Here is a 22671-nt window from a genome sequence, read left to right as displayed (position 1 = left end):
TGGCCTAGCGCTGGGTGGGAACAAGATGACGTAATGCACGACCAAAGCCGCGTCACCTGTGCTGGAGGTGACATGTCCGCCAACCGAGTTATTTTACTGGATCAGGTGGAGACGATCCTAATATAAGATGAGATTACGACCTGCTGGGAAGTTGCCATGGGAGCTTCGCGCATGGGTGGCTGTCTCCCCGAAAGGGTCGTCCCAGCCGACGATATATCCTAACGCGGCTAATGTGGCCAGGGCCACCAACTCCCAAAAGTGGTTACGGCAGGATTTGCCACCTCACCTGTAGGAAGCCTGCCCATCTGTGACGGGGCATATCTGGCGGGCCTCCAGCCCGTGTGCCATGCCGGTGCTGCGCTCAGGCTGCTGGAGGAGTCACGTGTCCTTGTCGCGGGAGTGGGACGCGCAGAACACGCCGGATGTGCCTCAGTTACGGCCCACCGAGGACGTCTGGGGTTCGGTCAAACAGGAAGTGTACCGCGACAACAAGCGCGTCACCTTTCGACAACCAGCTGCAGCGGTGCCGTGTTCGCCGGGAGCAAACTCTCATGACAGTCCGCGCAGCGTGATAAGGGCGGGGGAGCGCCTGTAGGCTGCAGGGCATGGGAGGAACCGCGCTCTCCGCGGATAAGCGGCACTCAACAGCCATGTCCACTCGTGCATTTAAAGATGCGTGATTACATCGTCGAAAGTAAGTGCCCATCCATTGTGCAAAAACGTACCTGAACGACAGATGGCTCTGGCATCACAGGCATCAGAACATGTCAACACGATAGGAAATGATATACCAGTGGAGAATCTAAACCTTGCTACAAGCTCCTTATTTCTAGCGGGATACTGGAGTCAATACGGTGGCTAAATTGGTGGATGGCATTCGACAGGAACCTGTAACGACTAGTATGCTAATGAAGCAACATATTGGGTGATACACAGCCTATCGTATCCAGATGCCAGAAAGACGTGGGCTCTCGAGAAATGATGAGTTACCCCCGGAGTGAGCATAGTTATGAAAATTGATGCATCAAAGCCAGGCTATAAACCCTCGCAAGCCTACGTTATGTTCACATCATTTGCTCTAGAAAATGACACACAGAATGTAACTTGACCACATCACAAAAGATATTGCTCATGATTTCATAATACAATTGGGTATTTTTGCTCTCTTCATCGAATGTCTGGTTAACAGCCCATTGCATGCTTTTCTTTAGACGGTACCGCATAGCCATGACTGCCACCACAGATTTTTTTCCGTGCAGGCAAGGAAATCTAGGGGCCTCGTAAGCAGATCTGGGATCTTTCCATGCCGAACTCTAAATGGTCCTTTCATTGAATCTCGCACACTACAATTAATTAATGCTTATTTTTGGCCTTATGGCTATCCCAGTCTTTCTAATCGTGTTCTCCTGGGAGGGCGGAGCGTGCTGTGTTTTTCATGGAATTTCTAATGCATCATATGGGACCACCTTTGTGTCATCTGGCGCAAACTACGTCTGCAGTTGACATATCCTCCACTGTTTTAGATCATCTGAGGCTTCTTGTTCACCAGCAGGGTCTGGTATTGGTTGTCGGTGGTCTGCAAACGTATCTGAACATGAACAAAATAAAGCGTGATCATTTCGAGTTTGGTCACTCGGGGCAAATATTGCCACCTGCATGAACCCTAAATTTGATTTTATGAAATGCTCCGTCTCGATCATCAGAGGGTCGAATGGGCGGCTGTCTCATTGTCCCTGGTGGCGGTACTCCTGCATCGTGGCATTGGTTTTACGCAATATGTGCAAAATGAGAGCAAGTGTACAATCCCACCAGCTGATGCAGACATTATTATTTGTGTTGGACAAAATATGTTTTGCTTTGCCAGGCGTTTCATTCGCTGAGTGCAGAGGTCATATTGGAAAATGGCATAGCCTTTTACCCGCCTTATCAGGTGGGTGCTTCGAGCTCTGAATGGTCTGGAGGGAACAAATGTCGAATTTTGTTCCGAATGTGACAATCATTTAAGATTTACTCCGAGCCTTGGGACAGCGTGGATTTTTGGGAAACAGGCCCCGCGTCAAGCAGGGGTTGTTTGTTGCGTGAGCCCTGAGCTATCTACCTGGTCGTGGAATTCAGGTCAGCTGGGGAATTTGGTGATGAGTTTCACGTTCCGAAATGCTCGGCGTGGTCCGTCCTACCGGCTAACGTCACCTGACCTTTTGCGCGGCCGCTTCCACTGGCCGCGGGCCATTCCAGCCCGCGGCAAGGAGCGAGCTTCTAAAGAGACACGAAGGACCCCACCACGGGTGGGCGAATCCCATGACAGGTGCTCCAACCAACTATGCCACCGAAACGGAGTCTTCAGCCGCATTTTTGCAAGCGTTGCTGAAATATGTGTGGGGGACACTCTACTCATCAGATAAGGGCGTGAAATACTGTTGCGATGTCATCTGATTTGACACGCTAGTGCAACGCAGAATATTTATAGTTGATGTGTCCAAAACCTAGAGCGTGATGGCATGTCGTGTCAACCTCACACTCAGCCGCGATTCATTGTTGATTAAGAAACATAGGCTGTAGCCGGTCCCGGAACGGGAGAGAGCCTTTTCAAACTTTGCAATTCGAGCACGGAGGTAAATGCCAACGGCAATGTTTCGTTCAGGAACTCACATGCTTGGCATTGTTTACGAAGTTGAGCGCAATGTTCATCATAGATAGCCATAGAGTACATAAGCAATGCTCATTCTGGTGTAAAGATCTTAGATTATCCCTACGGTGACGTAGATGTCAAAGGATACGAAGATAAGCTGCGTTTTGAACACTTGGCTCGCGGCCGTTACTCCCGTGGCCTCCCGCGTTCGGAGTCGCTGGCTGGCGGCGGGGGGGTAATCATGTGGCGGGGCGAGGACTAAACGCGACTGGAGGAGCAGGCTGCAACGGCCAGCTCACTGAAAATTCCGTTCGAGAACGAACCCTTTCTCAGTGCGCCACCGGAAGTAGCCATTGTCAGCGCAAAGACATGCGCCGGCAGCGTCGCCGTTTTTTCTTTTAGTCGAACCGGGGGCAGTTGAAGGGAATTTTACTCCCCATTTCAAATGTGCAAGGAAATTCAACGTACCCTCATCTTTATATTCAGCTCTCGATAAATTCGTTAGAAAGTTCCACTCACTTTGTGTTTCGCTGGATAATGTCTTCCAGGGTAGATTGTAGTGGCGCTGATTAATTGGCTTGGCTCACGTCCTGTTCGCCCTGATGTGACAAAACCTGACATAGGAGTTTTGCACATATTTTTGATGAATACACTATACGCACACGTGCGCAATGTAATGAGTTATTTGCCCCAATTCAACAATATTTCCATCATGTTGTAAGCACACGTTCGTCAGGCCGGTGGCCCCGTGATCACGGGGAAATATGCTTCTACTCTTCTGGGTGGCAACTAAAAAAGGCCGATTTGTTTTTTTTTACGTCTGTCTCTACTGTCAGCGCAGACGCCGCACGTTTCCATCCGACCCTTTTCAGTTACGACATTTTTGACAAAAGCAGTTTGTGTTGGCAGTTTGCACCTTTTCTCCTGAATCCATGGCAAACCAAGCCACGACATTGCAGACCTAGGACCAGTGTTTTGAAACGCGATCACGCATGAACACTTTCGTGAGAATGTCACCATTTCCAACTAACTGGAAATCGCCGAGCCGAGCAGCTCGCCCTTTGAGCCATAGAGGCACACGGCCCGGTGCGCGGAGGCGGCAGCGGGACGCTCGCTCGTGGCCTTACTTCCATCCACTGGCGCCGACGGCTGCTCGCCTGCTGTCTCGGCGGCCCCACAGTCTGGGCACACAGATCACGGCGCTGGCCTGCCGTCAGCACGGACGCAGCTCCCGTCGGCACCGACGCAACGCCCCGTCGAGATCGACGCTCACTACGGCGGCGTGGCGGCGGCGGTGGCCGGCCCGGACGACGCTGCGCCGCCGGCCGGGCCGCGCACCTCGCTCCGCCGGGGGCCCGAGGGAGCCGCGGTCGCCGCCGGAAGGCGAGCAGATCCGGGGCACGAGGGAGCCGCGGTCGCCGCAGGGAGGTGAGCAGATCCGGAGCGCGAGGGAGCCGCGGTCGCCGCAGGGAGGTGCGCAGATCCGGGGGACGAGGGAGCCGCGGTTGTCGCAGGGAGGTGAGCGGATCCGGGGCACGAGGGAGCCGCGGTCGCCGCCGGAAGGTGAGCAGACCCGGGGCACGAGGGAGCCGCGGTCGCCCCGGAAGGTGAGCAGATCCGGGGCACGAGGGAGCCGCGGTCGCCGCCGAGAGGCGAGCAGATCCGGGGCCCGAGCGAGCCGCGGTCGCCGCCGAGAGGTGAGGAGACCCGGGGGCCCGAGGGAGCCGCGTTCACCACAGGGAGGTGAGCAGACCCCGGCCGACGGGTCACCGGGAGGCGGTGGGACTCGCCGACCGACCGCGGCACCAGTCAGCTATCCGAGAGCAACACAGCCGAAACGGGCGCGGAGAAGCGTGCGAGGTCGGCCCGCAGAGCTGACGAGGTATGGGATAATTTGGCAGAAAGCCTGCCATAATGAGCCCATAAAGATACGGCCCAATGAACACGGAAGACAATTTTGTCGATAGAGCGCACCATTTGCTTCTTGGTAAACTGATAACGACACGCTGACCAAGCAAAAGCATGGTCCGCTCACATCGGTATGTTTTCTGTGCATTTGGCACATGTTGTCATGGCCCAGTTATTCCTCGACAGCCCTCCTGTCGTTTCAGATCAGAAAATTCTTCACTCTAGCCTTAACACGCGCCCGGGTGGCCGCTTAAATGCGTCGCGGTCGGGCGGGGGGGGGGGGGTTGGTGATTGGGGGGGGGGCTGAGGGCACAATTTAGCTACTCCCCTGATATTTCAATAACTAAGAAAACGATAAACATCAAATTTGCAGGGTATGTAGCGCTTTTTAATCACTACCTCGTGTCAAAGTTTGAGGTCCATGGTTGGGACGTCTAAATCAAATGAGGTTAAATAAGGTCAAATTTCAGATTGGTGTCTAAAGTGCCCTTGGATCTCCTCACGCAACCAGCTTCGATCTAGACACCACTAAGAAGAAATATGTCTCTGGGGCTTACATCAGGTCAGTATCCTCTTTTACCTTTAGAAGGCAAAAATGCTCAAAAACATTTGATATTTTTATACTTGAATCAGGCCAGCTGCAAGTCAGCGCAAGCATGGAGTAGTTTTCTCAAATGAGTTCGGGGGCTGAACAGTGCGAAATAATGCAAATTGACCCCTAAATACGCCAAAAACTGTTTTCCCGGGCTATGGCCTTACTGTGTTATCAAAGTTGTGGAGGCTGGAGTCCAAGTTGGGGAGGTTGGTGGAATGAGCACCCCCATCTCCCCCAGCTGAACAGAATAGTACACCATTGGCGCCAGGTTCTACCCTAGGCGGCATGCTTATCAAAATAAAAGGGTGATCGAGGTCATCCTAGGGCGGGACCTGCTTTGGCCTTCATAAAGCCAGTTTTTTTACGCCGCAATCCAGGAATTAAAAATGAACGTCACAACCACGTTGTAAAGCAACGTTTCCAGCAATGAAATGGTGTTTCTTAACCTTTATCTGGCCTTGATATCTCACCAAAGGTCAATGGTAGCACGACAGTTTAAGGGTCTAAGCAGCCATCTCAAATTTATATGCCTTCGTGTGACACTGCGTTGTCGCATTACATTAAACGACTTCCTAGGAATTGGCTTTGCTGACAGGCGGGGCCTGTTTTTACCCTGCCGAATGTCAGCGTCCTTGCAAGATATGTCTAATGTATTACTCCAAAAGATCGGCTGTTCTGTTGCCTACGGGTATCCAAAGTTTGGTGTGGCTGCTCCAAATCGTTCGAAAATTATTTTGGAATACACGTGCAGTCAGAGGGGCTACTCTGCCTCCCCCCGAACTTGCATTAATTAAATTCGTCATGTGGACACTGACGACCACCAGGACACGGCACCTAGCGACTAGCCGTTGCGGCATCAGAGGTTAAGATGTACGCAAACACCCAGCTGAGCATCTTAACCAGCAGTGAGCACCGAACCTAACCTAACCTTCGCTTCTGTCAAGCTGTCTGCGAAAATGTTCGTAATGGTGCCATTCGTCTGCATCCCGCACAAAGCCATTTATCTAACAAGATTGCCACTGCCACAGTTATCTTCCATTTTCCACCCTTAACGGCGACAGCGCAGCAAATATTTGCCACTGGGGAACCTCTTCTACGGCGTTGAGTCAACAAATCTGTGCTTGCAAAGCAAACTCGGGCGCTACTCTGTCGACCTTGCAGCGAACGTCTCTGAACAACTTAGCCACGGGGTTCGAGTCATCACCTGTTGATCATCACCTGTTGATCGAATATCCATTTCGGTCTTCTTGGACATCATCAGTCCACACTGAAGTGAGCGCACCAAGTCAGTCGAAGGAAAAGATGCCTGATACCGATATCTGTCTACGCATAATGTAGATATGTATATGGCGCACGGACAGTTATGCATGCGAAGTCACGGATATATTAAGAGTGGGGAAATAAAATTAAGCCGTAAGGCCAGGCCCATTCGCGCACGCTTTTGTGGTCAGGCTTACCCGTGAATAACGTAGAAAATGAGCTATTTCTGTATCGATAACGTTTCCAACACACACACACACACACACACACACACACACACACACACACACACACAACACACACACACACACACACACACACACACACACGCACACACACACACACACACACACACACACACACACACACACACACACACACACACACACACACACACACACACACACACACACACACACACACATATATATATATATATATATATATATATATATATATATATATATGTTTGATTAAAAATGACTACTGATTCAGCATTGACGAGCTGACTTAGCGTCATAAGGTCCTCCATTAGACGTGCATTTAAGCACTGCTCTGATTGGACAGGACAATATTAATAATCAATAACGATCAGAGGGACCTTGGTGAATAACGTTTTTTCAAATTATGACATCAAAAACGAAATACAACGACATATGACAAGACACCTTGACAGCGAACCAAGACAAGACATCCAACCAATCGTCAAACTGTATTATCAAAATCAAATGACATCTGCCCACAAACAAGACGAAAAAGCTTTACGGGAAATTGTCTCTCGGCATGGTAAAGGCAAAAACGACCACAACATAGACACCGTCACTTATTATGCAATAAGGAAATATCTAACTTTCTTATGAAAAACAGCCCAGACAAACCCGACAACCTAAAGAGCACCAATGTATTGTATCAATTAAAATGCAACATCGAAGGCTGCAAACTTCGTTCCATACACTACATTGGTGTGACCACAACGACACTCTCACGACGCCTCACAGTGCTCTTACGTGACGGGGCACCTCTGGACCGCATGCGACACGAAGACGACATGACATTGACACAACAACAAATGGCAGACGACACTGACATTTTACAGACGTGCAATGACAGAAGAAGCCTTCAAATTTGGGAAACCATATCCATTAACGAACTCCCTCTGTTCCTAAACAGACAAACAAATTCTTGTACAACTCTTGAGCCATTAGGTGGTGGGCGGTGAGCACTATTGATGTGATTGTGGCAATAGTGTTCTCATTGTGTGTGCGTAGTGTTCCCATTATGAGTGTTTCTTATATGCATCAAAAAGAAAATAGGACTTTGTATTACTTCAATAAGTCATGCTTCATTTCTGTTTTCCATACCAAAGGATGTTTTCCAACAGAAGTGCACAATTTTTTTCATTGAAAGCTTAAACTTATTTCTTGTGACATTCAGTCTTCTCCGACGTTGAGATAGGATCTCGAAACGTTCGAATGGAAGGAACGGTGAATATATGAGTAATTTTTTGCGAACCATCTTTAATCTATGCGATGATGCCTAGTCAAAGGCTCGGAAACTAGCACGGTGCGTCAAAAGGCTCGTCAATGCTGAGTCAGCAGTTATTTTTAATCAAGTATCAAGCAAACATGCATAAAAGAAAGGATTCTGCCAAAAATATCCTATGCGTGCGTGTGTGTGTGTGTGTGTGTGTGCGTGTGTACGTAGTGTGAATACAATGCGATTTAATTGCATATTGTGACGTGTTGCATGTGCATGCCTTGGTGATTGTGCATGTACTGTTGGTGTCGCATGCGGTAGTGACTTGCGTGGTGGTTGTTTGGTGCATGTGGTAGTGGACGCTCTCGTTGCTGCATGCTGCATGCCCTTATGCTAGCTCCCAGGGCTGCATGCGGTGTATGGATAGTTGCCAGCTGATGAGTCCTTTGCATGTGTTGCAGAATGGGTGCATAGTTCGAAGGCGTACTACTTCCTGAATAAACCACAGTTTGGCAGCTGTCACAATGGTGACAGCGGTGGCCAGACCTGATGCCGAAGACAGCATCTGAAGAGGACATTAAGCCAACAATTCAGGAAGAGATAAAGTCACCTGTCATGGCATCTAGCGGCAAAGTGGTTAGACCAAGAGCTTTTGATTGGAGGGACAACATCACGGGTTTTCTCCACAAGTTTGAGCTTTGCGCACTGGTTAATGGCTGCACTGATGAAACCACCAAACTGATTCAGTAGCCGGTGTCACTGTCCGACAAGGCATATGATTTCTTCATGCACTTTCCAGATGACCGCAAAAGCACATATACAGAGTTGCGAAAATTGCTGATGTCCGAGTTTGGCTCACCTGGCTTGCAAACTGACTATGCACTGTATTTGCACTCTTACCGACGCCAGCTGGAACAGTCAGCAGCTGAATATCCGCCTTAATTACAGCAACTAGCAGAACGGGCTTACCCAGAATGGACATCTGACTCTCAAGAAGGGATTGTCAAGGCTCAATTCATCAATGGCCTGGACTATGATCTCAGGACGTAGCTGATGTTTCAAGCCCCAGAAGACGAATCTCTGGCCGACTTGGAACGGCGGACAAGGAGGATTGAGCAGGTTCGCGGTACACATTCGGCTCCGACTCCTTCGCCGGCGAGGAGGCTGGAGGCGGAGTCTGCTGTAGCGGAGGAGGTGGCGGAGCTCCGCGACCAGGTCAAGGCGGTGCCAGCTTCCATGGCAGAACTTCAGGCGGGCGTTGGCAGATTGACCTTTGGGTTGCTCATCACAGAGAGCGCGATAGAGGTGCTTACCGTGGGGGCGGGCGCACTGGGCACGGAGGTCGTGGAGGAATAGCTGTTCCTAGTCGTGCTTGGTATCGTTGTGGCAGTCGTGCTCACCCGGCCAGAGACTGTGGTGGCCTAAAGCGGGGGCGTGGTGGTCTGTGCTACCGATGTGGACACCCTGGCCATTTTGCGCGTAACTGCTGAGCTCAAATGGGTTTTCAACGAGAGCCGGAGAAGAGGGCCACTCTGCGGCCCCAGGTGCGAGGCCCAGTGACGATGTGGTCCAGGGATTGTGCAGTGGTGCGCGCGATGGGGAAGCTGTTGTGGGTGCAACCACTGTTCCCGACAACAATTTAAAGGCTGTGTGTGTTGGGAGGTCAGTACAGTGGCAGCCCGTGACATGATTGCTGGATACAGGAGCTGAGTGTACATTAGTAAGCTCGGCAGTACCGGGCGTTTGCGATTTAGCACTCTGCGCGGTGCGTCAGCAACCTGTTACAATCGATGGTAAACGCTAGTTGTTCTAGGCATTGATGTTGGCGGATGTTCGTGTAGGCGCCTCTGTTCTTTCACAACATCCTATGTTTGTTGTGCCAGCAATGACCACGCAGTGTTTGCTGGGCACCGATATCATGAGAGGGCTGGAGGCCACCATTTCAATTGACTGGGTCTCTGGAAAGGTGTCTGTGGTTTCGGAAAAGCTTGCCTCCATTAGTGATGAGATGCAGGCTGGAGCTGTGACAGCTCTTCGTTGTGGCAGGGTAACACTGTCATGCGATACCGTCGTGCCAGGTCGACATGAGATCGCCACGAAGGGGAACGCGGCTCTGGACCAGCCAGCTGGAATATGCGTAATGTACACTCCTGATGGGACGTTTCAAGATAAGCACCAGGTTGTAGGTGCTCATGTTCTGGACACCGTTGGAGACAATCATCAGGCGAGCCTCAGGTTTGTGAATCCAGGTGAGGGAAGCGTCAAATTATACAAAGGAACAACCGTCGGACGTGTTGAACAGGTGGCGGCGGTGCATGAGTCCTCGCCACCCCACGATGTTTTTAACGTCGCCCAAAAGAACCGACAGCAAGCGAAGGCAAGTGACAGCGTCGTCAAGAAACTGATTGAAGAGTCTGCTTTGGAATTGGAAGGGGGAAAAGAGAAGACCGCTGACTGCGTATCGGGATCTGCTGCTGCTGCTGACTGCGTATCGGGATCTGCTGCTGCTGCTGACTGCGTATCGGGATCTGCTGCTGCTGCTGACTGCGTATCGGGAAAAAGAGAACTGCTGACCGCGTATCGGGATCGCTTTCCCAGCGATGGAACACTTGGAAGGTCAGGCGTCGTTCGGCATGAAGTTCGGACGGTTGATGCGCCGCCGAGGTCCATGCGGCCGGCGCGAGTGGATCATCGCATGCGGGAGCAAATGGACGAAATGGTGGACGACATGCTCGAACGTGACGTCATCAGGCCAAGTGTGTCCCCATACGCAGCAAAAGTAGTTCCGGTACAGAAGAATGATGGGACGATTCGATTTTGCATCGACTTCCGTAGACTGAACGCGGACACCATGAGTGACGCTTTTCCACTGCCCCGAATCAATGACTGTTTGGACGCCCTGTCCGCGGTCAAGTGGTGCCATGTCATGCATCTGAAAAGTGGGTATTGGCAGCAGGAGATCAAGGAAAAGGATAAACACAAGACTGCTTTTGCAACGCACAAGGGACTGTTCAAATTTAACGTGACATCCGTGGATTTGAAGGGGACGTCAGCGTCGTTCCAGCAGCTGATGACGGTGGCACTGTTTTGGAACATCTGTCTTGTGTATCTCGACGATATGATCACCTTTGGAAGAACGTTCGGTGAAAGTTTGGAGAGATCGGAGGTTGTTTTAGAAGCGTTGCGAGCAGCAAATCTCACGCTGAATCCGGGGAAGCGTAGGTTGTTTCGAAAGCAGGTTCAGTTCCTCGGGCATGTAGTCAGTGGGAAAGGTGTGTCCCCTGATCCTTCAAAAGTGTTTGCAGTGCAGCACTTTCCAACCCCATCGTCCATTACGGGGGTGCGTGAGTTCCTGGGATTAGCCTCGTACTTCCGACGCTTTATTCCACGGTTTGCCCACCTGGCAAGACCTCTGCATCGACTTCTAGAGGGTGCCTGTTGCTTCAGATGCACAGAAGAGTGCGCTGCGGCTTTTGCCATGATGAAAGAATAGCTCATCTCTGCTCCGGTGTTGTGCTACCCGAACTTCCGGGAGCCGTTCATGTTGACAGCGCTGTAGGCCTGGGAGCGGTGCTGACTCAAGAGGAAAATGGTAGGGAGCGTGTTGTGGCATATGTTAGTCGCAGTCTGACTAAGGCCAGAGAGGAGATACTCTGCAACCGAGCGGGAGTGTCTCGCTCTCGTTTGGGCTATTCGTCGGTTCCGGGTACATCTGCATGGGCAGCACTTCATACTGCGGACTGAACACAATCCTTTGGTTCATATCCGACAGAGCAAAGGTCCCAGGGCAAGCTGGCGCGGTGGATTCTGGAGTTGGAGGCGCTGGACTATGAGCCCCAGTACCGGCCAGCATCCAGCCTTCCGCATGCAGATGCCCCGTCCCGCGGCCCTGTAGATGACGGCCAAGGACAATGCGCGATAGAGGTGCGGGCGACGACGCTTGATAGTGACTTTGAAGTAAGATTTCCCCAACAAGAAGACCGGACCTGGCGGAGGTCATTAAACTGAATGGAAGGAGGCGTCCATGTCCTGCGTCTGCATCACCAGTGGTGAAGCACTACATGTCTCAACAGGACAGATTGCGGATAGATGACCAGGGACCGCTGATCCGTGTGCTCGTCCCGAACGGCGCTGAGCACCGGCAGGTGGTTGTGCGGAAGGCACAAGTGGAAGATGTGCTCGCGAGGTGTCACGACGGTTCTTCTGCGGGTCATCTTGGGGTGACGAAGACGCTAGAAAAAAATCAGAGCTAGATTGTATTGGAGCTCATCGTTTCAGGATGTCAGCGCATGGGCCCAAACACGCAAATTTTGCGCGAAGAAAAAAACTCTCCCTGCTCCAGGCAGAGCCTTTTTGGGGGAGACGCCTGTGCCGGACCGTCCGTGGCAGTGGGTTGCAATGGATATAACGGGTCCTTTTCCAGAACAAAAGGAGGGAACCGCTACGTGCTGGTTGTGACGTGCGGGTTTTCGAAGTGGACAGAAGCTTTCGCACTTCCTGACCAGACAGCTGTCACCGTGGCCAAGATCTTTGTGGAAGAGCTTATATGTCGCCACGGATGTCCCGAGGTGATCCACTCGGATTATGGAAGAAATTTTGAAGCGACGGTAATCCAGGAGATCTGCAGGAGGCTGAACATAAAGAAGACCCGAACAACTCCGTACCATGCACAAGACAACGGATTAGCTGAAAGAATCAACCACACCCTGTGCGCCATGCTGTCGATATATGTCCGTGAAGATCAGCGAGACTGGGATAGGCACCTACCGTTCGTTATGTTCGCTTATCGCACAAGCGTCAACGAAACCACAAGAGAGCCGTCATTCTTCCTGTTCTACGGACGGCAAGCCAGACTACCCGTTCAGATTGTGCATGGTGATGGACAATCGACTTGTGACAAGACGGAGCACGTGTAAGAGATGATGGAATCCCTCCGTCAAGCTCAGTGCCGAGTGCAAGATAATATCGTGCGTGTGGCCCGGAAACGACGAGAAAGGCAAGCGCAGGGCGCTCGTCAGTATGCCTATCAAGTCGAGGATATGGTATGGTTGTACAAACCGACGAGACGGGTGGGCCGCTCGCCAAAGTGCAAGCATGCAAGCAAGCAAAAGCAATGCGAAACAAAAAAGCAATGCAAAGCTTGCAAGCAAAAATGTAAGCAATGAAAAGTGCATGCGATTATGTAAATTTCCACACAACTTTGTTACCAACTTCGACGCCAACCTGTTACATTGGGGGCTGCTTTTTCTAAATTAAGACATTCCCGGCGCGCCCAACAATTGCTGGCGCGGCTGTCGTGCGTCACACAAGCTCGTATTGCTCACACGCCGATCAACGCTTTGAAATTGCACTCGCACCTCAATCCGCTATGGCTGCCAAATCGTGGCACAAAACGAAGACAATTTTTTGAAAGCGAAAATCAATCTTCACCGCTTTTCTGTACATGGCACGCAGCTCGTGCAATCGGAAACATTACACAAGGCGATTCCCCGCCCAACTGCACGCCGGGATGAGTGGAATTTTATGTCTCTCCGACCCCTTGTTACCGACATATGGCCCCGGCTTCGAACAGCCGCTCGTAAGCTTTGCCGTGGGTCATATTTTGAGGTCACCCGTGCAAAACCAATGGAGTCAAATCGGTGCTTCTGGAAAGTGCCACGCCCGAAACTCGGACGGCAGCGTCTCGCGAGTTTCCGGTGGCAACCCTCCTCGTGTGTCCGCGCGTCGCATCCAAATCTTACCATTCAGCGACCCGTTGTTCAGCCCCGGGCACGACGCAGCACAAAATAGAACAGACAGACGGACAGACAGACGGACCCTGGGCGGGGTATATACATGATAACTCGGCAAGATAGATGCCAAATTATTTGGGATTGGATGCTGAAGTTTTATTATATACTTGTATTATGTGAATACACACACACACATATATATATATATATATATATATATATATATATATATATATATATATAATGATCTCCCCTCTTAACTATCTCATTATTTTTTAGCTAAAGCGTAGTCAAGCGAGTCAATCTTGGGGGTTTTTCTCTCGGAGGCACGTCCCTGACTCCTTGGACATATCTGACGTCCGTCGAACTTTTAGGTAGATTTCCTGGTGCTCCCCACACTCCTCGGCCGGCCACGGTAGCCAGTAAGTCGTGGGCAGCGATGCGCGCCGGGGCTCCTCACCCGCTCGAAGCTCGAAGCAATCTTCTCCGTAATTAATCGAGTCTTCCCGCTCATTTTTTGAGCGTCCTTTTTCGATTGGTCATGCCATTCTCACGTCTGTGTGGTCGTCCTGTAAAACATGCTGCATGCAGCCATTCGTTTTGTCGTGAGCTCCTCCATCTGCACAAAAGAGCTGTCAACGGATGGCGGAAATACATGGACTTGGGATCAATACCTAGATTGGTCTGGACTTGATCGGGACGATTGCAAGCTATATGCGGTAACGCTGGATTTTTTCTCAGGCATGGATGAATTCAAATTTATAAGCGCAGACTTAGAGTAGAAGAGCGCGCGCTGGTTTGAGTGGAGCCAATGCTGCCAGTGTACGATGCATGTTTTATTTTTTCTTGAAACCGATCTTAAGTGTGATATGTCGAAGTGTACCATGCTGAAGCAGAGCAGTCCTCAAATGGATTAGACTGGATCGGGTTGGGAATAAAATTGGTCCATTGGGTATGGATTGTGATCAGCGACTACGCCTATTGAGATGCGGATAGCTCAACAACCCATTCCTCTAAATGTGTCAGCCAATCACTCTTCAAACTTGATCAACTAAACATTTAGCCTTTGACCCATGTCAGAGTTACGAATAATGTCTTTTGTCCTGTTCAAATAAATTAGACTGTATTCCTCGGGAAACGCGTCACGTGCTCGGCATTCAATCGACTGCAGTTGGTGCCAGCATTATATCTTATATGTGAACCTCTTGATGCACTAAAAATACCTTCACAGCATACATTATGTTGGCGAGAATTTTGTTCTTGCTCTTGCGTGCGACAATCGCAGACCAAGCGAGGCTTGCTTCAACAGTGAAAGGATTGTAAGGCTGAGCAGCCGTCCATCACGCTTTCAAGCTCCGTCAACACCTTAACAACTGATCGCAGTCTCGTGCAGTTTCCAGCAACAGATAAGTGCACTTAGCAACAATAAGTTTCAGTGGCACTGGGCGTGCTGAGTTTAAGTGGTTCCGTGGAACAATCGGAATAGAACATATTGGGGCCCACACAACTCTGTTGTTGAGCTGAGATGCCGAACCGGGGGTGGTAGGATTCATGTGTTGGGCTGTCCTTGCAGGGAAGACCGTGGAGAGTCAAATGCCGACATTCCGGTTCATCCGAAATCAATTCCGTGCCCGGCGATACCCATCTACAGCTGTTTTAAGACCAACTGTGGTTGAAAGTGAGGAGACGAGCGACTGATCAATAGCATCGATTACAACAAGATGGAGCAGCCGTGTATGCCACGCTCGAGCTACCCCGGCGATTGCGCCATCACCAACCAGCTGATGAACTGTCTATGACCAGTTAGCTGCCCTCATCTATCACTCTGATATCTTTCTGGTTTCGTTGAGTGGCCTAGGGAGAAGCGTTGCGACCGGGGGCGTAGGTTTGCAACATGAAATGGGGAGGGGGGGGGGCACCAGCAAATAAATTTTCCTCCGGATAAGCCCACTGGTAAATTGCACCCCCGCTTGCCTCTCCGACCCCGACATCAATGAATCAACAAGGGCACATGGAAGATGAGTGCGCAGCAGCGATTTACAACAGTAAAGAGCCGCTCGTTTCGTCCGGTGTTTCCTCCATCGCGACGAGACGTACGTACGAGGAACTGAGCTGTGGAGCAAACCGTGCGCGCCGCGGAACGAGTGGCTCCGAAAATACGAATGCTCCAGTGCTGGCTTGGGCATGGGCTCATTGTAAAAAGCTTTGAAACATAACAGAGCAAAATATTTTTCGGGTGTTTTTCGAATAATAAGCTCCGGGGAAAACCACTTAGTACAATCTAGTAGAATTTGGATGTAAGCCTAGTAAAATTTTTGCGTCATCTGGTACGATCAGCTGATGTACTGACAAGCTTTGCATCACGGCGCACCTCTGCGCCGTAGTCGCTAATACAGCGGCGCGGGTTTGGCTTGTCATCGCCATTAGGTAACGATTGTGGGTGTGGGTGTGTGTGCGGGGGTGCTTGCATATATCGGTACTACAAATACTGGATTATGTTAAAAAGAAGAGATGTATAGAGCATTTGTATGGTTGGCCCAGGGCAAAGAGTGTGTTTTAATAGGTATGGCTTTGCAAATGCGGATGCCAAATTCCCGCCTGCTTTGCAAATCAACTAGTTTGCAAATCGTGGCAAACACGCTAAGAGTGTGTTTGGGGCAGGCAGAGTGCTAACCGAAATAGGCTAGTAAGCTGTGCCCTGCTTAAGTTATGATAAGACCTTATGTAAAGCTGCCAGGGACTGCAAAGCGCTAAATTTAAATGCCTAATCCATTAATGTAATGGTGATCCATCAACATTTTTGATGATATAAATCAGTTGATGGTTTATTCTACTTCTGAGAAACAAAAGCAGTCCAATATACAGAAGTTGCATGACTTGGAATATCTTGAACCAGATATGGATTCAGGTCAATGCTGTAATATATTTATCAGCATTACCCATGACAGTCACCTGGCTTTTAAAACATGGAAGGGGTGGTGATGAGGTACAGGGGTGGCTTATGTCCTGCCCTATGTTGGTTAAAGGGTAGCAGGTTGATGCTGTTTGAGCAGCTTTTGCATACTTACTGCGTAAAAACAGGATTGTTTGCTAATTCAGGGCACTGTTACAGGCTGTGCCATGTAAGTAATTTGCACAGGATTTCACAGTGCTGTTCCAGGATGCATATTATTCCTAAGTTTTCCCCATTGTGATCCTGGCAAGATTTTTGACCTGTTATCACCTGCACTAGTGTTTATGGTGATTTGTCACTGCAAAAAGGAGGATCCATAGATTCAAATATGTTTCATTATGATTACCAGTCTTTCATTTTGTTTAGTGTTGTCTGACCTTTTACAATCATGTGGGGGACTGAATTCCTGTGCTTTTTGATAACCTGTTATCAATGAAATGACAATGATATGCTAGTTGTCTTGTTTTAAACCCTTGTAGCCAGCTGGTTCACTATGATACATCCACATTTCCACATCCTAATGCAAGCAGAAGCCAAAAATTGTCCTGCAGAAGAAGTTAATGGTCATATGAGCTCTAATCATGATTTGGCCACCACATGGTCTCAACCTTTTTGCTTTCACTTTGCTGGCCTGTGGCATCATATCTGTCATATTTTTAGTGCTGCAACTTATTGAATGTAATATTAAGCTATAATTTCAGAGTGAGCCAGGGGAACTGAAGACAACCAAGGCAGGGCATGTGTGCTGGGTGTCATGGATGACACTGCCAGCTCCAACACCTCTGTGGAAGACAGAACTGACTTTGGTGAAAATCCCACCACTGATGCCCTATCAGAGGGATTCCTAAACTCACTGAAGCCAGTAATTGATAGGATAGACACTGGAGTTAAAGAAACACAGTAAGTTTGATGTGAGCTTTTCAGAGTGTTGACCATCTTTTTGTATTGCTTGTTTCACAGTGCATTAAAATTGTTGTCAATGGTATTCCTGCAGCTTAATTATTGATCAATTATTTTAGTTTGTATTTGTTGTCCATTTCAGTAAGTCCACTTTAGCATCTCATAGAAGGCTGCATACCAGAACAGTTATTTGCCCCATTCCTATGATATATGTGCTTGTGTTGAGTATGCACTGGCCAGCCAAGCACCTTGCAGCCATCAGCATACCAGTCCTAAGCATGTCCATTTACACCCACAGAGACAGCCAGGAGGCTTTGGCCGCACTGCTTGAGTCGATCGCCGAAGACTTTGCAAAGCTGGCGTCTGTGGCGCCATCTCCGGTAGACATCGAGGAGCACGTGAAGCGTCTGCACAGTGTCAAGCGACGCGTGGCTGTGACCAACAGCACCCTGCAGTCCGTTCAGGTGAGCCTGGACCCCGGCGGAGTGCGCGCACCGCTTCCCAGGTCAGTGCACTGGGATTTGACAACCAGGTCAAATGTGTTTCCAAGTTGATCTGCTTCACTAGACTACCTTGTTAACTTCCCATGTGTGCGTTATGAATGAATGCAGGCAAACCTTCAAGTCATAAATGGCTTGGCTCTTGCTGAACTGTGGTGAACAATTTTATATAATGATGATGCACATTGTTAATACACAGCTGAGAAGAACACATAATCCCTTCACTCTGACCACCCAATGACGATAACCGAACGTCCAATAAGCCATCTGTCCATCTGTCAGGACCGACTGGCCCGGATACGCAGCCAGGTTGCGCGTCAGAAGGCGGCTGCCCCTCCGCCGCCGGCGGCAGCAGCACCGCAGTGAGCCTCACCATGCAGACACCCGACATGTCGCACCTGACGGCCGCCGACTACGACCGCGTGTACGAGCCGGCCGAGGACAGCTTCCTGCTGCTGGACGCGCTGGAGGCCGACCTGGCGTGGCTGCGCGCGCGCGGGCCGCAGGTGGCGCTCGAGCTGGGCTGCGGCTCGGGCGTGGTGGTGACGGCGCTGGCCGCCGCGCTGCCCACCTGCCTCTGCTTCGGCTCCGACCTGAGCGCGAGCGCCTGCCGCGCCACCTGGCGCACGGCGCGCCGCAGCGGCGTCACCGTGCTGCCGGTGCGCTGCGACCTGGCGGCGGCGCTGGAGCCGCGGCTGGCCGGCCGGCTTGACCTGCTGCTCTTCAACCCGCCGTACGTGGTCACCGACACGGAGGAGGTGTGCAGTAGCGGCCAGCTGGCGGCCAGCTGGGCCGGCGGCCGGCGCGGCCGCGAGGTCACCGACCGCCTGCTGCCGCAGCTGCCGCACCTGTTGGCGCCCGGCGGCCTCTTCTACCTGGTGGCCATCCGCGAGAACGACGTGGACGACCTGGAGCGCGTCATGCGCCGGCTCGGCTTCGGCATGACGCTGGTGCTGAGCCGGCGCGCCGGGCCCGAGCACCTCTCCGTGCTGCGGTTCGAGCGCGTGCCCCCCGATGGCGACTGACGCCCCCACCTGGCTGTACCCTGAGGGCCGTCGCGCCCGTGGGCGGAGACCCCGGCTTTGCTCTGCAGCTGCCCCGTGCAGTAGGCCAGATCTGTTTTGCCGTTGGAGTGATTCGGCGTGTGGCTGCTTTGCTTGCTGCAGCTTTTTGTATAATGTAAGGTGCGAGGATACTGTTTTACATTCGCCTTATATGTGCGTTTTTTCATGCCATGTGCCTGATTTGTTTACCAGGACATTCATGGGGGAGAATATTAGGTACGTGGGCGTGGGTCGATGTATTTTGACCTAGTCAGAGATTGATAATGGTATGCAGGAAGTCTCGCTAACTTTGAAACATAAATGTCTGTAGCATTTCTTGGCTCAGGATTTTCTAGAAGACTGACAATTACGTTTGCCCAACTGGAACATCTGGTGAAATACAGCTCCCGAGTATCACCCTTCTCTTTGCAGTTCTCTCAAACCACCTCACTCGCTTTGTCACACCCGTGCAGTCGTAGCCAACGGGACCGAGGCTCAGAGTGATGCGCAGTGAGGCTTCCACCAAATAAGAAAAAAGTCGAAACCAGAAGGCCACCCGGTTGGAACCGCACGAGCACAGTAGACTGAGATACGCTACTTGATCCGGAAACCACAGCATCCAGAACCCCTTCGTGGATTATTTCTTAGCGCGCCTACGATAGGGTTAACAGCATACCAAAATGGATCGAGCCGCTGCCCCGCGCGCCCTGCGTCCGCATATTAGCATGGGAGGATTGTTGGATCGTCCAATGGAGCAAACGAAACTTATTTTGTTCCCTGACGTCATATATCCTTTTCGAAAGCTGCCATATTGCATTTAGAGGACGGTGGGAGTGCTTGAATTTGTACCGTATTTCTTTGTGCGGAGGCGTGTCGTGTTTTGGAAAGCGTGAGGTGAGTGTGGTGTGGTGCACGGTGTGATTTCGAGCCCTAATTTCCTGTCGTTTGAATTTTGCAGGTGCAGAACGAGCAGTTAGATAAGCGATTAGTGTATAAACATCTGCCGGATCTTTAGGGGTCCAATTCGGACGACTGTAAATGCATTTTTGACAGCTTCAAATCATCAGTTTGGGAATGCCAGTTGGGTGCCCCGAGTTCTCATTTCCTTCTCGCTACCTTCCCTTACGCTTTGCAGAGTATTTGGTACATGCACTAGTGGCAAACTGCTTCGTATCTCTGTCAGCATATACATACATGTGCTGTGGCAAGAGATTCTCAAGCCACTTAACTTTTGTTGTTTCACTGAATAGGTCTATCTTGGCTCACCTGTCATGCCCACCTAGATGATGTTGTAAATGTGGCTGACATGAAACATCATGTTCCCCAACCTTATCCCAGCTTTGCTGAACTTTGATGTTGCAGCCTAGCCTAATCTTACATCAGGAGGGGGGTGAGCTCAAACTGACCTTTGGCATCTTCCTTAACCTGGGGCTTTTGGATTATGAGATCAGATTATATTATATTCTGTTTTTGGATCAAAGATGGCAATCTTGTTGCAGTGATTTTCTCGGGAAAATACAACTTTTGTGATGGAAGCAATGTGAAGTATGGGGCTTCACATGAAAAGAATGGGCATTATGGAAGTATTTATTCTGTTATTTTTTAGTTTTGCTGCTGACCTTATGAGCAAAAAACATAGAGAGTAAGGTCACAGTAAATGCCATCCCTGGATTATTTAAGGCTGCTAAATGTAGGGATTTTGGACACAGTCTTGCATTTTTGGCTGCAGCAAGCTGCTATAGACAACTGGGACTACTTTTGTGGAATAAAGTTGCCCCTTCTTAGCAAAATTCTGCATGTACCCCTGAACCCAACCAAGATAAGAATTCTCGCTTCAGGCCAGTTGGTAAATAATAATGGTTTTAGCCCCTAACACTCAACTTTAGGATATGTGTTTGCTGAAGCTGCATGATGCAAGCAGTCTCCATGAAACTGAGAAATTGATAATGTGTTATCACTATTATCTCTTAATCTGCCATAGTACTTCAGTAGAAATTTATATTGAACATCCATGGCTTTTGTTATGCAGGCAGTAATCATGCTATTTTGTGTCTTCAGGTCACGCCCCAGCTGCCAGGCAAGCCCAAGCTGAGCCCTTCTGCTCCTATCCGGCACCTTCACTACTCCTGCTGCCTGGCGGCACCATCTGAGATGGCAGCCGTAGACAGCTCGGAGTCAGCCTCACTCATGGGGCCACCGCCATCGCCGCCGCCGCTGGCGCGCACGCGCGCGCCGCGCTGTCTGGTCTGTGACCGCATTCTGGCTGGGCCGGAGCTGGCCACGTGTCAGGACGTGCACGCCGCGTGCCCGGCGCGGCCAGACGTCACCTACCTGGCCAAGGTGCGCGCGGCGGCGGCGCCGGCCGGCTGGCCCGACGCACGCGCCCCCGGCGACCTCGTTTGCCCGCGCTGCGCCGCGCTCGTCAACGACATCGTCATCTACGAGAGCCGGTTGGCCGACATGACGCAGCAGCTGGTCGCCATGGTGACGGCCACGCTGGCGGCGCGTTGTGGTGCCGAGGCCGGCCAGCTGGGCGCCGCAGGTGAGACGGCTGGGAGGAGCTCGTGGAAGTGGGACCTCGCGGGCTGGTGTCGGTGTAAGGGAAATTCTCTGCGGCTACCTGATGTTACTTATAGAGCTGCATTTTTTTCTCTCCATGGCCAGATAAGTCAGGTGACTTTGATTCTTCCTATGCCATTCCCATGCCAGAGTAATTGTATTTTGCTTTCTCGTGATAACGAGTGTAATCGTTTTCATAATGCCTTCGTCAATTGTTAGTGTAATCATAATGCCACTGTTTCAGATAAACTGAAGTGCAGAAGACCAAGAAAGACAATTCCAAGGAAAAGCAGCCAGCCCTCTGACGCCGAAGCAGTACCTGACTTAAATGTGCGTGTCCAGTGTTCACACTATCTCGCTGCCTTGTATCATGTAGCGATATAAGATGTTGGTACCACAGTTCTGACAGAGGGGTGCACCATTCATTCCTGTGGTATTTGTCTAGGACCTCATGACCTGACTCTCATACTAGTAGTTGTGAACTGTTCCCCATCCTGACCTGTTGCCCTCCTGTGACGACGCTGGTTGCTACCCCCCCCCCCCCCCTCCCTCGGCCTGTGACTGCTCGTCGTTGGTCCCCCGTGACCTTGCTGACCACTGGTTCCCGGATGATCCTACTGGTCATAGGTCCCTCTGAGATTACTGGCTGTTGGCATCATGACTGCTGACTGCTGGTCCTGTCGTGACTGTGCTGGACTGCTGACTGCTGGTCCTGTCGTGACCATGCTGGTTGCTGGTTCCCTTTGACTGTTGACGGCTGGTCCCGGCGTGTGACCCCGTTGATCGCTGGTCCCGGCGTGTGACCCAACTGACCTGTGGTCTACAGGCGGCGGCGGGGCAGGCCCGGCCGCGCCGTTCCTGCGTCGCCTCCGGGGACAGCTACGGTGACTCGGAAGACGGTGACGACCCTACGGTCAGTGTTATCCCACCCCGGCCTCGGCACCGATCCCATCTCGGCAACGGCACCGATCTCACCACGGCCCCGGCACCGATCCCACCACGGCCCCGGCACCGATCCCATCCTGGCCCCGGCACCGATCCCACCCCGGCCTCGGCACAAATCCCATCCCGGCCCCCGCACCGATCCCACCCCGGCCGCGGCCCTGGCACCCATCC

At 51.1% G+C, this 22671-nt stretch overlaps 2 protein-coding genes across 4 annotated transcripts in view; both read left to right on the top strand.

Moving 5' to 3' along the window:
- The first annotated feature begins 15987 nt into the window (after nucleotides 1-15987).
- Nucleotides 15988-19413, top strand: LOC119101010 (methyltransferase N6AMT1). 3 transcript variants are annotated; one of them, XM_037224250.1, is made up of 4 exons: nucleotides 15988-16027; nucleotides 17255-17453; nucleotides 17752-17917; nucleotides 18236-19413. In XM_037224250.1, exon 4 carries the CDS (start codon nucleotides 18328-18330, stop codon nucleotides 18976-18978), a length of 651 nt encoding a protein of 216 aa, XP_037080145.1. In that variant the 5' UTR covers nucleotides 15988-16027; nucleotides 17255-17453; nucleotides 17752-17917; nucleotides 18236-18327; the 3' UTR covers nucleotides 18979-19413. The 3 variants fall into 3 exon arrangements, with proteins under 3 accessions (XP_037080145.1, XP_037080146.1, XP_037080143.1); XM_037224251.1 differs by lacking the exon at nucleotides 15988-16027 and adding an exon at nucleotides 16029-16046; XM_037224248.1 differs by lacking the exon at nucleotides 15988-16027 and adding an exon at nucleotides 16079-16163.
- Nucleotides 19414-19499: 86 nt separating this feature from the next.
- LOC119099763 (uncharacterized) overlaps nucleotides 19500-22671 on the top strand; it is a 4123-nt gene continuing 951 nt past the window's right edge. The window contains exons 1-4 of the mRNA XM_037222826.1: nucleotides 19500-19506; nucleotides 21317-21538; nucleotides 21800-21885; nucleotides 22382-22468. Of these exons, the coding sequence (XP_037078721.1) occupies nucleotides 19500-19506; nucleotides 21317-21538; nucleotides 21800-21885; nucleotides 22382-22468 (402 nt within the window). The remainder of the gene's footprint in view (nucleotides 19507-21316; nucleotides 21539-21799; nucleotides 21886-22381; nucleotides 22469-22671) is intronic.

This window comes from Pollicipes pollicipes, unplaced genomic scaffold (genome assembly GCF_011947565.3).
Source record: "Pollicipes pollicipes isolate AB1234 unplaced genomic scaffold, Ppol_2.1 Scaffold_4881;HRSCAF=5763_pilon_pilon_pilon, whole genome shotgun sequence".
In the NCBI taxonomy this organism is placed as follows: Eukaryota; Metazoa; Arthropoda; class Thecostraca; order Pollicipedomorpha; family Pollicipedidae; genus Pollicipes; species Pollicipes pollicipes.
The sequence above is the reverse complement of the archived record's forward strand: the minus strand, read 5'-3'. Positions and strand labels throughout refer to the sequence as shown.

What these genes read in the sequence shown, in the direction of transcription:
- LOC119101010 (XM_037224250.1), top strand. Translation starts at nt 18,328, where the DNA reads ATGCAGACACCCGACATGTCGCACCTGACGGCCGCCGACTACGACCGC.